The 11376-nt window shown below is 41.1% G+C and overlaps 1 protein-coding gene across 1 annotated transcript in view; it reads right to left on the reverse strand.

Annotated features, from left to right (window-relative positions):
• STAM (signal transducing adaptor molecule) overlaps positions 1 to 3149 on the reverse strand; it is a 36216-nt gene extending 33067 nt beyond the window's left edge. The window contains exon 1 of the mRNA XM_040547906.1: positions 2914 to 3149. Coding sequence (XP_040403840.1) covers positions 2914 to 2953 — 40 coding nt within the window. The 5' untranslated portion in view covers positions 2954 to 3149. The remainder of the gene's footprint in view (positions 1 to 2913) is intronic.
• Positions 3150 to 11376: the final 8227 nt, after the last annotated feature.

Here is an 11376-nt window from a genome sequence, read left to right on the forward strand (position 1 = left end):
CATCAAACCCAGCCTAACCACCGCTACATTACTGATCAGCCTGTCATGACAGACTAGCAGACAGTCTTTTGGTTCGTCAAGCACATTACATCGTTATCTTGCCTGCAAACTTACAGATAAACCCGTACTTCTCAGGAACAATTCTCTGCAAAAGATGTTGCGACTGAGGTTATGAAACATGGCAGAAATGGACTTCATGTTACACTACTAAGAACATCATCAATTCTAAACCCTCCCATGGAGAATTAACTATATCTTAACTCTTAACTATATCCTCAGCAGTTCAGTATCTTGAAGGGGTTTGTTATTTAATATTCCAGTATTATGTTCCTTACATGGACATACTGCCAATGTTTTCCACAGTTGACTGTGAAAACCCACGCCAACTTACGTCACCATTGATTAGCATCCCTTCATGTTGAAATATTCCTAATTATGGTAAAAAGAGGGTTGAGAAAACAGAAGTATTTGGACTCCTTGAGGATGACAATGACCTATCTCCTGAAATCTAGAGGCAGCTTACACTAATAATATTTTAAAACGTTTAACAGTAGTCTTAACATTATTTTGACAGTCACATCTAAAGAAGAAGTGCACCCCTCAAAATCTAAGCTGTGTACTAAGCTGACTGCAAGTGGTACACGATTCCAGATGACCAAGCTCCACAGCATGAGCATGCTAACAGGATTAGGCAGATGCTGATGACTGGAGAGAAAAACTGAGAAATTTCTCCTTCTGAGCTTAGAGACACTTATGCTTCCCAAAATAATGGCAAACTAGTTAGTCCCAGATGTGTTCACTGCAATCCATCATCCAAAACGATTCCAAAGTCATTTCCGACTATTACACAGCACTAATTAGCTGTCCAGGAGTCAAGAATTCACAGCTACCACAGCAACACTATCAACTAGACCGATGTCCAGCTTCATATGAAACTAAGACTAGCTTTTGACTGCTTTCCTACTTCAGGAACGTGATTTTCAAAAGAAAACTTCCTTGCTGAGCAGGAGCAAAAGCAGAGCACTCAACTTTCCTTCTGAGAAAAGAACTGTAAAGTAACACTACTGCTTGACAACTTTTGGAAGTTTCCCGAGAACATGAGAGCTTACTCTACAGCTGACGTTATCTTACGAAGCCTGCCAAGAAGTTCATCCAGATAATAGCGCGTTCCCAAGAGGCCTCGGGGAAGAAGGGCCTGGGGACACTTTCCTGGAGACTTCACCATTGCTGTCTCCATGGCACAAATCCAGTTAAGCGATGGATAAAGGCAGCAAGTAGTTCTGCCACCAACTCGGCTGTCTGCTGCTTCTTTGCTCTCCCTCAGGGCACTGTGAAAGGGGGCCCACACAAAGAAGCTGGATCTATTGCCTAGGGAAAAGCAGCCCATGGCCCACTACCTGCTTTTCCAAGAACAATTTGGAAGTGGTTATTTACTAGTGTTCATACGATACACAGAATAAAGCTTTTGAAAAATATCTACCGGTGTCTGTACTAGGCTGTCACAGCAGGTAAGGTGTTGGCAGCATCCTCTGTCCTCAAAAACAGCAAATAGCCCACTGAAGTACCAGTTGGGCACTACTACTCCACATCGTTAAACTTACAGTGCTGACAAACGTATCTATCTGCCTCCTCAGCTCTCCATAAACTCACTCAAGAAGCCTGATATTCACCACTGCTAGAGAGCTTCCTTAAGAAATAAGGAAACGAGCACTTTCCAGAACCTCAGCGACCACTTTTTAATCTTATTAGTTCAAATAATTCTCAAAGATATTACCAATGTTTCAGCCCTCTAACGGTCCACAGAAAACTGGCAAGCAGTGCAATGTCTTCCTTATTTTCAGCTGCCAAATTATGCTACAGGACAGTGAAACAATGAGGAAAAGATACTACTTTTCAAAATATAGAATTGTTGACTTTGCCATCAAGAAAATTACAAATTAAAAGCCAGTGTTCACCAGAAAAGACCGTGGCACACTTAATTATTCAAAATGGGAAGAAATGGAGCTACGCTTCATTAAGATGTAACAGATTAACAATTCCTGATAACATACGCACAGAGTCCGTGTAACACTCACTTGTTTATGCACTAACCCTTCCCCCAGAAAAAAATAGCCACTTTCCAAACAGTTTTGAGTTGTTTTTTGAAGGCCTGGAATAACTGAATTGGAGCCCTGACTTGTACAGTTGGGTAAACATTAAGAAACAAACGGCACGTTTGTAGCTGAGAGGTGCAGCAAACATAAGGCTACTGAAGAAATGTGTTCCCAGAAACATCGACAGTGTCACACTGCTGTTACGCTGTGGGGAGGTAATGGGGGGAGGTGGGTGCGTATCCAAATATGAGAAGAAGTCACTTTATATCCTGCTGGATCGCTCGGAATTACACAGATGTCAGCAGCAGGTATGAGACCAGCTGTATTACACAATCAGACGTGCAAATTTTCGGACTGCCTACGTGTTTGTTTTACCTCGGGTTTGGCCACACGAGCACGAAGCGTAATTTCTCTCAGGTGGAAGCCTCTCCGTGCAGCCTGGCCTTGGAACGAGCCAGGTGGGGGTGAAACCTGACCACAGCCCAAGTTTCACTGAGAGGGGAAAACAAAGCTCCCGCAGGGATTCGCGTTAAGGCAGCGACCCCAAACCCGCTCTGGGAACCGTGCCTGCCTTTGAGTTGCCTGCGGCTGGCGGCCCTGCCGCTTCCCACCCCCGGGGCAGGACGAGCTCCAGCCTCGGCCCAGCACCCCTCGGCCCGGCACCGCCGCCCGGAGCCTCCCGAGGCCGGGCAGGGCCCGCAGTCTCCCCGGGCAGGCCGCAGCGGGAGGGCCGGGGCCGAGCGGGCCGCGGAGGGAGGCAAAGAGGGAGGGAAGGAGGCGGCGGTGCCCCGGCGGAGATGGGGCTCCCGGAGCCACTCACCCACATCCTGGTCGAAGGGGTTGGTGGCGAAGAGCGGCATGGCGGGGCGCGGCGCGGCCACCCTCCGCTCCCGGCAGCGCGGCGACCGAGCCACGGGCCCGCGGCTCCTGCTCCACCTCCTCCTCCTCCTCCTCGTCCTCGTCCTCCTGCTGCTGCTGCTGCTGCTGCTGCTGCTGCTCCTCCTCGTCCCGCCCGGGGTCGCCTCGGCCGCCGCCTCCCCGCAGGCCCGGCACCGGCCCTCCCCGCGCAGCACGCCGGGAAACCGGGGCCGGCCCCGCCGCCGCCTCCCGGCCCCGGGCTCCCCCCGCCCCGCCGAGCCCTTCCCGGCCCGGCCCCGCCTGGCCGCCGGGGGCACCGGCAGCCGCCTCCCGTGACGCGAACGGGGCTTCGCCTGACCGGCCCCCCCCGGCCAGCCCCAGGGGCTAACTGGGGACCTGCTGCCGCAGGGATCTCGTTGTCCTGGGCTTGCAGCGGTTTATTTACTCCGGGCTGGCTGGGGAGCAGGCTGAGCTCAAAAAAAAAAGGGCTAACGCCCGAGGTGTAGACATCAGAAAGTAATAGAAAGGGCAGAGGGGGGCCGCTAAGATGGGCTGGAGCAGCTCTCCTGTGAAGACAGGCTGAGGGAGTTGGGGATGTTCAGCCTGGAGAAGGGAAGGCTCCGGGGAGACCTCATTGCAGCCTTCCAGTATTTCAAGGGGTCTTATAAAAAGGATGGAGAAGAACTCTTTACTTGGGTAGATAATGATAGGAAAAGGAGGAATAATCTTAAACTAAAAGAGGTTAGATTTAGACTAGATGTTAGGAGGAAATTCTTCACTGAGGGGGTGGTGGGGCACTGACAGAGATTGCCCAGAGAAGCTGCGGATGCCCCATCCCTGAAGGTGTCCAAGGCCAGGCTGGATGGGGCTTTGGGCAACCTGACCTAGTGGGTGGCATCCCTGCCCACGGCAGGGGGTTGGAGCTGGATGATCTTTAAGGTCCCTTCCAACCCAAACCATTCGCTGATTCTAACACTGGCAATGACAAAAAAGGGAGAAGGTACGGCTAATGTTTGCAGCGCAGAAACACTAGATGAAATCAATAGCCCTAACTATGCTCAATAATGAATGTAATTGCATGCATTAGGCAGGCTTTTGCCACATTAGATGAAAACTCCACACCAAGCCTCTTCCCATAGGGATTTGCATTCATCAGGCACTACTCGTTTTCATTTTTTCCAGGATCTCAAGTTCTGTTTCTTTCCCTATCCACAAAGACTGATGCAGGTCAGCATTGATCTACTGTTCAGGACAGACTCCTTTTAAGGAATCTAGTATTCTCTTTTTAGATTCTGCCTCAATTTAATGACATCTGTTAGGTATTCCCAGAGGACGCTTTACCTCCTCGCTATTCATCATCCCCCCACTATGTTCACAAAAGACATATGGCAGATATTCTCGGAGCCTGCTTTATCCCCTCCTTTTTCATCCCTTCCTTCTGATGGGTTTCTAAATGAACTGTAAGAATCCTTTTAAAACAGTCAGAGCCTTTATACTTTTTTTTTTTTTTCTTTATTAAGAGCAAACATGAGATGTGGGGAATTTGGGTTTTAGACCCTCTTCAGCCTGAATGGATTCCAGCCCAATGTTACTTCCCAGGCAACACCCCATTCAACATCCTGAAAAAGGTAGTCCATACTCAGGGAGCATCTTAAGGCTTTATAATTATGGCTCATGTTTTGTTTCTATAATTATTATTTTTCTGTTGAACACAGCATAATGTACAAGACTCCTCTGAATGCTCGATACTATACTGAATCTCCCTCTTCTCCCCATCTCATGGCTCTAGCATTCTTATTGCACAACACTAGATGATGGTTAGAGCACTCTCTCATGAAGCGTGGGTTTTGCCCTCTCAGACAGGGATGGCTATGGAAACCAGCTTTTCCACTTTATGAGTGAGTAGTATAAGGAACATGCCATTAAAAAGGGTGTGTTAAGCTTCCCTTATTTTATGTAGTTCAAAATGTTTGTATTATTTCCTACTGTATTTGAAATGGGACTCGTGCTGCCTAAGCTAGCTATCTAAAAGTAAGGAATCTTGTCCAAGGGTACAGTGTCAAATTGCATCTAATTTCAGGGTAACTACTGCTGATACAGACTGCGGCAACACTGCGCTCCCCATGCCCACAGCTATGTGCTGCCATCACATTTCTTGCTTTAGATTTGGAATTTGATCCAATTCATTTGTGGCTGCACAATCAGCTGAAAACTACCTCACTGCAGAAAAGTTCCCTGTTGGATCATGTCACTCATCTTCCTCACCTTGTAATTAGATCCCGTGCAAGGGAAGAGCTGGGAAGGAGTTGCTGGGGACTGTACACCAGCTTCACCAAACTGGATCAAGAAAAACAGGCACGTCCAGGGGATTATTCATCTATTTCTATTTCAGAACTCCTTCCAAAGATGCCTTTTGCAAAGGTCTGACTATTAATTTCATAGAGGAGCCTATCTGCCCAACACTTCTCTGATGCAGAACTTGTCTTCTGACACCCTTATAGCAAGATAAATTTTCTTTCTTTTTAAATGTATGTACTTTTTTACCAAATAGAACAATCTCCAAGCATTGGTACAGACATCTGTTTTGGCACACTTCACCTTTTATATATCGCACGGTTGTTCATGTACTTCTATGTGATCAAGGTTTGTATTCAGTTAATTGCCACTGCAACTCACTTCCTGAGTTTTAAAGATGTAAAATACTTCTAAATTTAGTTATGAGTCACTATCAAGTAACTTGCCCTGATATATATTCAAGTCATATCGCTATCTATATCTAAATAGTGAGAGTACCAGCAATATTAGAAAACACTGCTTAAGAACTGATGTGTGTATGCAAAGATGTTGCTATAGAAAAATGTTGTGATATGTAGGACATTCACTAGAGTTACATTTTCTATTTAAAATAGAAAAAGGTGCAGTGATGCCACCTAAATATTTTCTGAACTTACTATAGAGTGTATTTAGGAAATACACCATAGTAGTTTATCTACTAGCTAACACGGAGAATGATTTTGTAAATGACCACTGTAAACACATTAATTTTCTAATTTAAGAAAAGTAAAGTTTAAAACCTGCTAGTTGTTGTCACTGACAACATTTTAAAATCTGAAGCAGCGAGTGTAGTCCATTTTCTCCGCATTCTATAGCAAAACTGACAACATGCACTAACAGACTATTTTTTGAAGATGGACACCTGCCCACTAAGAAATTTACCAAATCCAATAATCTGTTAGTTCTTGGCCACTCCATATTCATCTAATACTGATGAAGTAATTAGGAAAGTACACACAGGTGCCAAGTGCAGACACAATTTTTTGTTGTTATATGTTAAACCATGTAGAATGTTGATGTCTAAGTAGCGGTGTGTTTTGTTTCCTGTTGCTGTTGGTTGGTTGGTTATATAAAATATTACTTATTTTTAAAATGTTGATAAGTTTTTTTCTGTACCAAGCTCAGTGCCAGATTCTGACGCTACACAGTGAATCATTTCCCTATAGTTTTTTGCTAGGAAAGGATACTTGGAAACAGTAACTTACCTGCTGGGAAAGTTCTGATATTTTTAGAAATCCCTCATTTGATACACAGCTGCATAAGAAGTGTATTTTTTAGAGGAAAACAAAAACCTTGTGTCCATTGGAGGGAAGGTTCACTGCAGTTCCAGTTCACTGGAGGAGAATTTTACTTGGCATCCCATTTATTTTAGCACATATTAGTTTGCTAGCTGCTGCACTGATGAAGATAAGGTGTGTAACTCCAGGAAAATGTCAGTTCAGTACACTGTTAACAAGGAGACAGATATGAAGACCAATGGTTGTCTCTGGGATCAGTCTCACTGACCTTGGTTTTAACTGCATTTTCACTGCAGTCTATTGCGTACATTGCTTTCAGAACTGGAAGCTGGGCAGAAAAGAAAATCAAAGGAAAAGAGGAAAGTTCAGAACGGAGAAAGTGCCAGGAGTCCATTAATCACAGCTTTTGTCTTTGACAGGGCAAGTACAAGATGTTTTGGATGGCACACAAGATGCTGTAATGCATAACGGTGCAATTATATGATTAAGACAAAATTTATCCCAGTCATAAGCCACATGTAGGTATTCCAAACACTGGACTGCAATGATTTAGTTCCCATCCACAAGTTTATTGTGCACCTTAATATTTTGCTAATTCCCAAATTGCATGGCTTGCTTATGGTATTCTTACATATTGCCTTATATAAAGAGAATTCATGAAACATATCAAAACAGTAAGTCTGGTGTCCTGTGTTATACAAGAAGTCAGGCCACAATTATTTAATTGTCCTTTTTGGCCTCAACAATTATGAAGTATGCAAATGGAATTACATGAAGCATATACCTGGAGTTTCTTCAAGCATTAGGACTAGGCAAGTAATCAAATAATAAACTTAATAGAACAATCCCATTTGCCCTGACCACATTAGAAATCAATGTGCAAATTTCTAGTTAATATTTGCATGTATTTGTGCCAGAAACTGGAATTTGTCTTCCTATTTTTTTTCCTCACTCAAAGCAGTACTTGCAGCTCACATTAAGTAATATTTAATATGTTTACATTGCAGTTTTTTTAAATGATTTTGGATAACAAGTCCACCAAAGATAAACATAAAGATGTGGTTATAGTATTTGCTTTAGTAAGCTTACAATGATGCTTTGTGATATAGCTGTAAGAGGCAGATAATCGGTGAGCTGCTGGAACTTCTGGGTGCCTGGGCTTCCTGGGGTGCTGGCAGGAGCATCACTCTGTGCCAGGTTCCTGACACAGCCACAGGGAACCACTTGTCCTAATGCTTTTTTTGGCACCAGCACCTGTTCTCAGTGTGGCCAAACTGACTACACCCAATATCTTTTCCTTGCTGATAACTTGGACCAGATTTCCACCAATGATGAGGTTAAAATTAATCTTCATGTTCTCTACCACTCTTCTAACAAAGAAGATAGAGATATTTCTACCAACCCTAATGGAATTTAGATTGGAACACTATTCCCTTGGTAAAGAGCCCTTTTGAACTCAAGTCCTTGAAATAATACTAAATGTCAAGCGAAGACTGAGTGTGCTATGAAACTACTAATGGAAGCAGTCTCCTCTATAGAGACTGTAGTACTCATGTAAGCAAGTTACAGTAGAAATATACTGAAAATCAAAAGGTATTTTTAATATTACTGAAGTATGCATTTTGTAAGCTATGTGAAAAACCTGCATGACACATGTTGACAAGGTAGCAAAGCTTTTTTATTTAAGAAAAATATTACATGCTATAGGGAACTTACTCTAACAGTTACACATGTAACTCTAACTCACATGAACAGTACCTTTGAACTTAATGGTACTAATTTTAAGCTTTAAGCACTTTGTACGTGCTTCTGTACCACTAGAACATTATAGCAGAGTTAGCTTTTTTATACAGCCAGTCTGCATGCTGAGAAGCCAATTGCACAGGCTACAGGCTGTGAGGCAGGTCTATCCATCAATCTATCCAAGCCTAGCAATGCAACAAAATGTCAGGATAGTTAAACAGTGGTACAGTTCAAAATATCCCATAAGGAAAATAATTATTTTACGGAGTCCAATTAGTCTATTATAACAAAAAGCACACTGAGTGCTAAACCAATCTCACATAAGGGGGATATTCATCTCCGAACATGTGTGCATCCTTCAACACTGCAGTTTGAATTATACTTTTGTTTCTGAAGAGGATTAAATAGGACAATACACAATGGCATCTCAAACTGGTGCTTTTCATATATATATAGAATCAATAGTTTTCATATACAGATTTCTAAATGTTCACACCAGAATTTTTATATTTTCATATATAGTTTCAGCCTGTGTTCATGACACATTTTTCTTCTCTGACTGCTAAACTATATAGTCAGAGGCTTAATATGAGTCATTTATCTTGTGATAACGGCACAAAACCCCAGCTGTTTCAGACGTACCAAACAGAGACATCTTCTAGTTCTTTCCAGACAACATGCAATCCATTCTACACCACGTCTTTTGAAAACATCTTCTATCCTATTCCTACAGCAGTAAAGAAAATCATAGATACACGTGCCTGGATGAACTCAACACACAAAAAGTACATAAACACTGTGTTGTTCAATCTAAACATAACTAAATCTAAACGTAACTAAATTCTGTTTACTTACCCTTGAATACCTCACTGACAACTCAGAAAATCCCAGAAAGCCAAAATAGTATGCAAGTCCTATACATAAGTCTGTTGTCTCAACAGCTTGTTCTAGCGAGGTGTGTTAGGAACATTAAGAGAAGAGAGGGCAGGGTGACAAACGGAATTTCAGTTGTTACCTTTTTAACAATTTCTCCTTCCTTGGGATATAGTTATCATCTGGCATTCAGCTATTCTGAAGTGTAAAAGGTGATTTCATGATGCTGCGGGGCTCATTCTAAGTAATTTCTGCAGCATTTCATGGTAGGTGACTTTCCCCTGTGATAGTGGAGCTGATAAGTCATTACATTATTTTCACTTTACAGGAATATTGGATAGGTAAATTTTGTAACAACAACAACAAAAAAATGTTATAGAACACTGCAGGAGAAAATAATTCTCATAAAAGCGTCACCTTGTGTTCCTGGAAATAAATTGGAAATAAAAGCCATTCAGGTTTCTAAGGTGTTGAATATCTATTTGTGAAATAGGAAAGGTATAAAAGAAATGTACATCGATAATATCAATAATGAAGAAAGCTGGGAAAAATGTTAATTTTTGTAATAACAGCGTAGCTGTTTATGGTTTGAAACTAGAGCAAATAAAGGAGAACAGCCTATGAAAGTTACGAATTAATATAAAATGTAATGGTGTGCTCACCTACCATACAGAAGACCAACTATCTTAAAATGTATTCAGAAGTTTGATTTCAGACCATACCTGAGTAAGAGCCTAGCTGAGATAGACAGGTATATCAGTCATTATATGAGTTTAAAAACTCTATTGGTTTAAATAATGCAATTAATATATAAGCTGATTCAGTTCCATTGATTAAATTTCCGTGTGTAGACAAAATTTGTGTCAAGAATCATTCTGAGATTTTTGGGGCCAAAAGGCGTTATTAGCCAAAGTTTAAATATTAGAGGAAGACATTGCACTCCGAAAGAAATTGATGAGGAAATACTTTTTAAAGCACGGTATTTCTAATTAAACACAGATATTGTACTTAACGCTTTGAAAAGAACTGACATCAAAGTATCTTATAGTGATTCAGAAACTGAAACTAGTAAAACAGAAATATGTACACAGAATGCTGACAGAAAATCATAATTAAAAAGAGAACAATAGAAAATTTATGAAAATGAAATTATGTTTTAACTATTTTTTTTTTTTTAATTCCTGGAACACATCATTACAAGAATGGGTAAAAAAAAATATTTTAACATAGCAAACACATTTGGAAAAGGCTGCTGATAAAAAATTTCACAGAACTACCAAGCATATGAAATAGTTAGAGGCTTAGGAAACAAATAGCTCCATGGATCAAAACACGGGAGAGAGAAACAAAGAGCAAGTGTTCTTTGTCATGGGAAAAAGAAATCAGTGGGGTGTTTATGAACATTCTGCAATAAGTTGTGTGCTTAATATATTTATAATAAATGATTGGGAAACATGGGCAAAACATCGAATGGCAAAACTTGTAAATGACACAAAATGTTTAGTTAATTCAAATCCAGAAAGGATTGTACGGATCTTCAGAAATTTCTCATCAATTGGGTGAATGGGTAATGTGGTAGCAAAAGAAATTGTACTTTCACAAATAAAAAATATAATACTAGAGCAAAAACAGTGAGATACTTATCCTCACTAATAAGTTCTTAATTAACTAAATCAATTAAAGACAGAACTGGTTACATTAAAAATAATTTGTGTATCCAAAATCAATGACTTTGAGCAAACAAATAACGAGAAGGAAAATAATACAGAATTTTAATGAAAATATTTATATATCGTTGCTTATCGGATTTCAAAAGCTTCTGTGCAAAAGTATGGAAAGCATCCAAGGAAGGATTTAAAAACTGAAAATACCTACTTCAGAAAACAAATATGACTTGTTCTCTCAAAACTGCTGTGGAAAAATCTCGAAAGAGAAATGGCAAACTATAGTGCTAGTGGTATTTTAAAAACTACAACTAATATTAAGAATTTGGGTCAGGTAATGACTTCTTCCTTGTACCAAAATTTAAGATCAGAAAGCCATTAGTGAAGTCACAAGTTGGCAAATTCAAATGAGAGAAAAAACACTTTTCGCATAGCACGTGGTTAATTTGTGATATCCATTTCAACTCCACATTCTCAAAGCCAAGAAGCTGGGAATCTAGAAATACAGAAGAAGTTTTCGAAAGCTTTGGAGTTTAAACCAACTTATAAGCATTACATTAAGGTGAAATTTAG

The sequence above is a fragment of the Cygnus olor genome, chromosome 2, assembly GCF_009769625.2.
Source record: "Cygnus olor isolate bCygOlo1 chromosome 2, bCygOlo1.pri.v2, whole genome shotgun sequence".
Taxonomy (NCBI): domain Eukaryota; kingdom Metazoa; phylum Chordata; class Aves; order Anseriformes; family Anatidae; genus Cygnus; species Cygnus olor.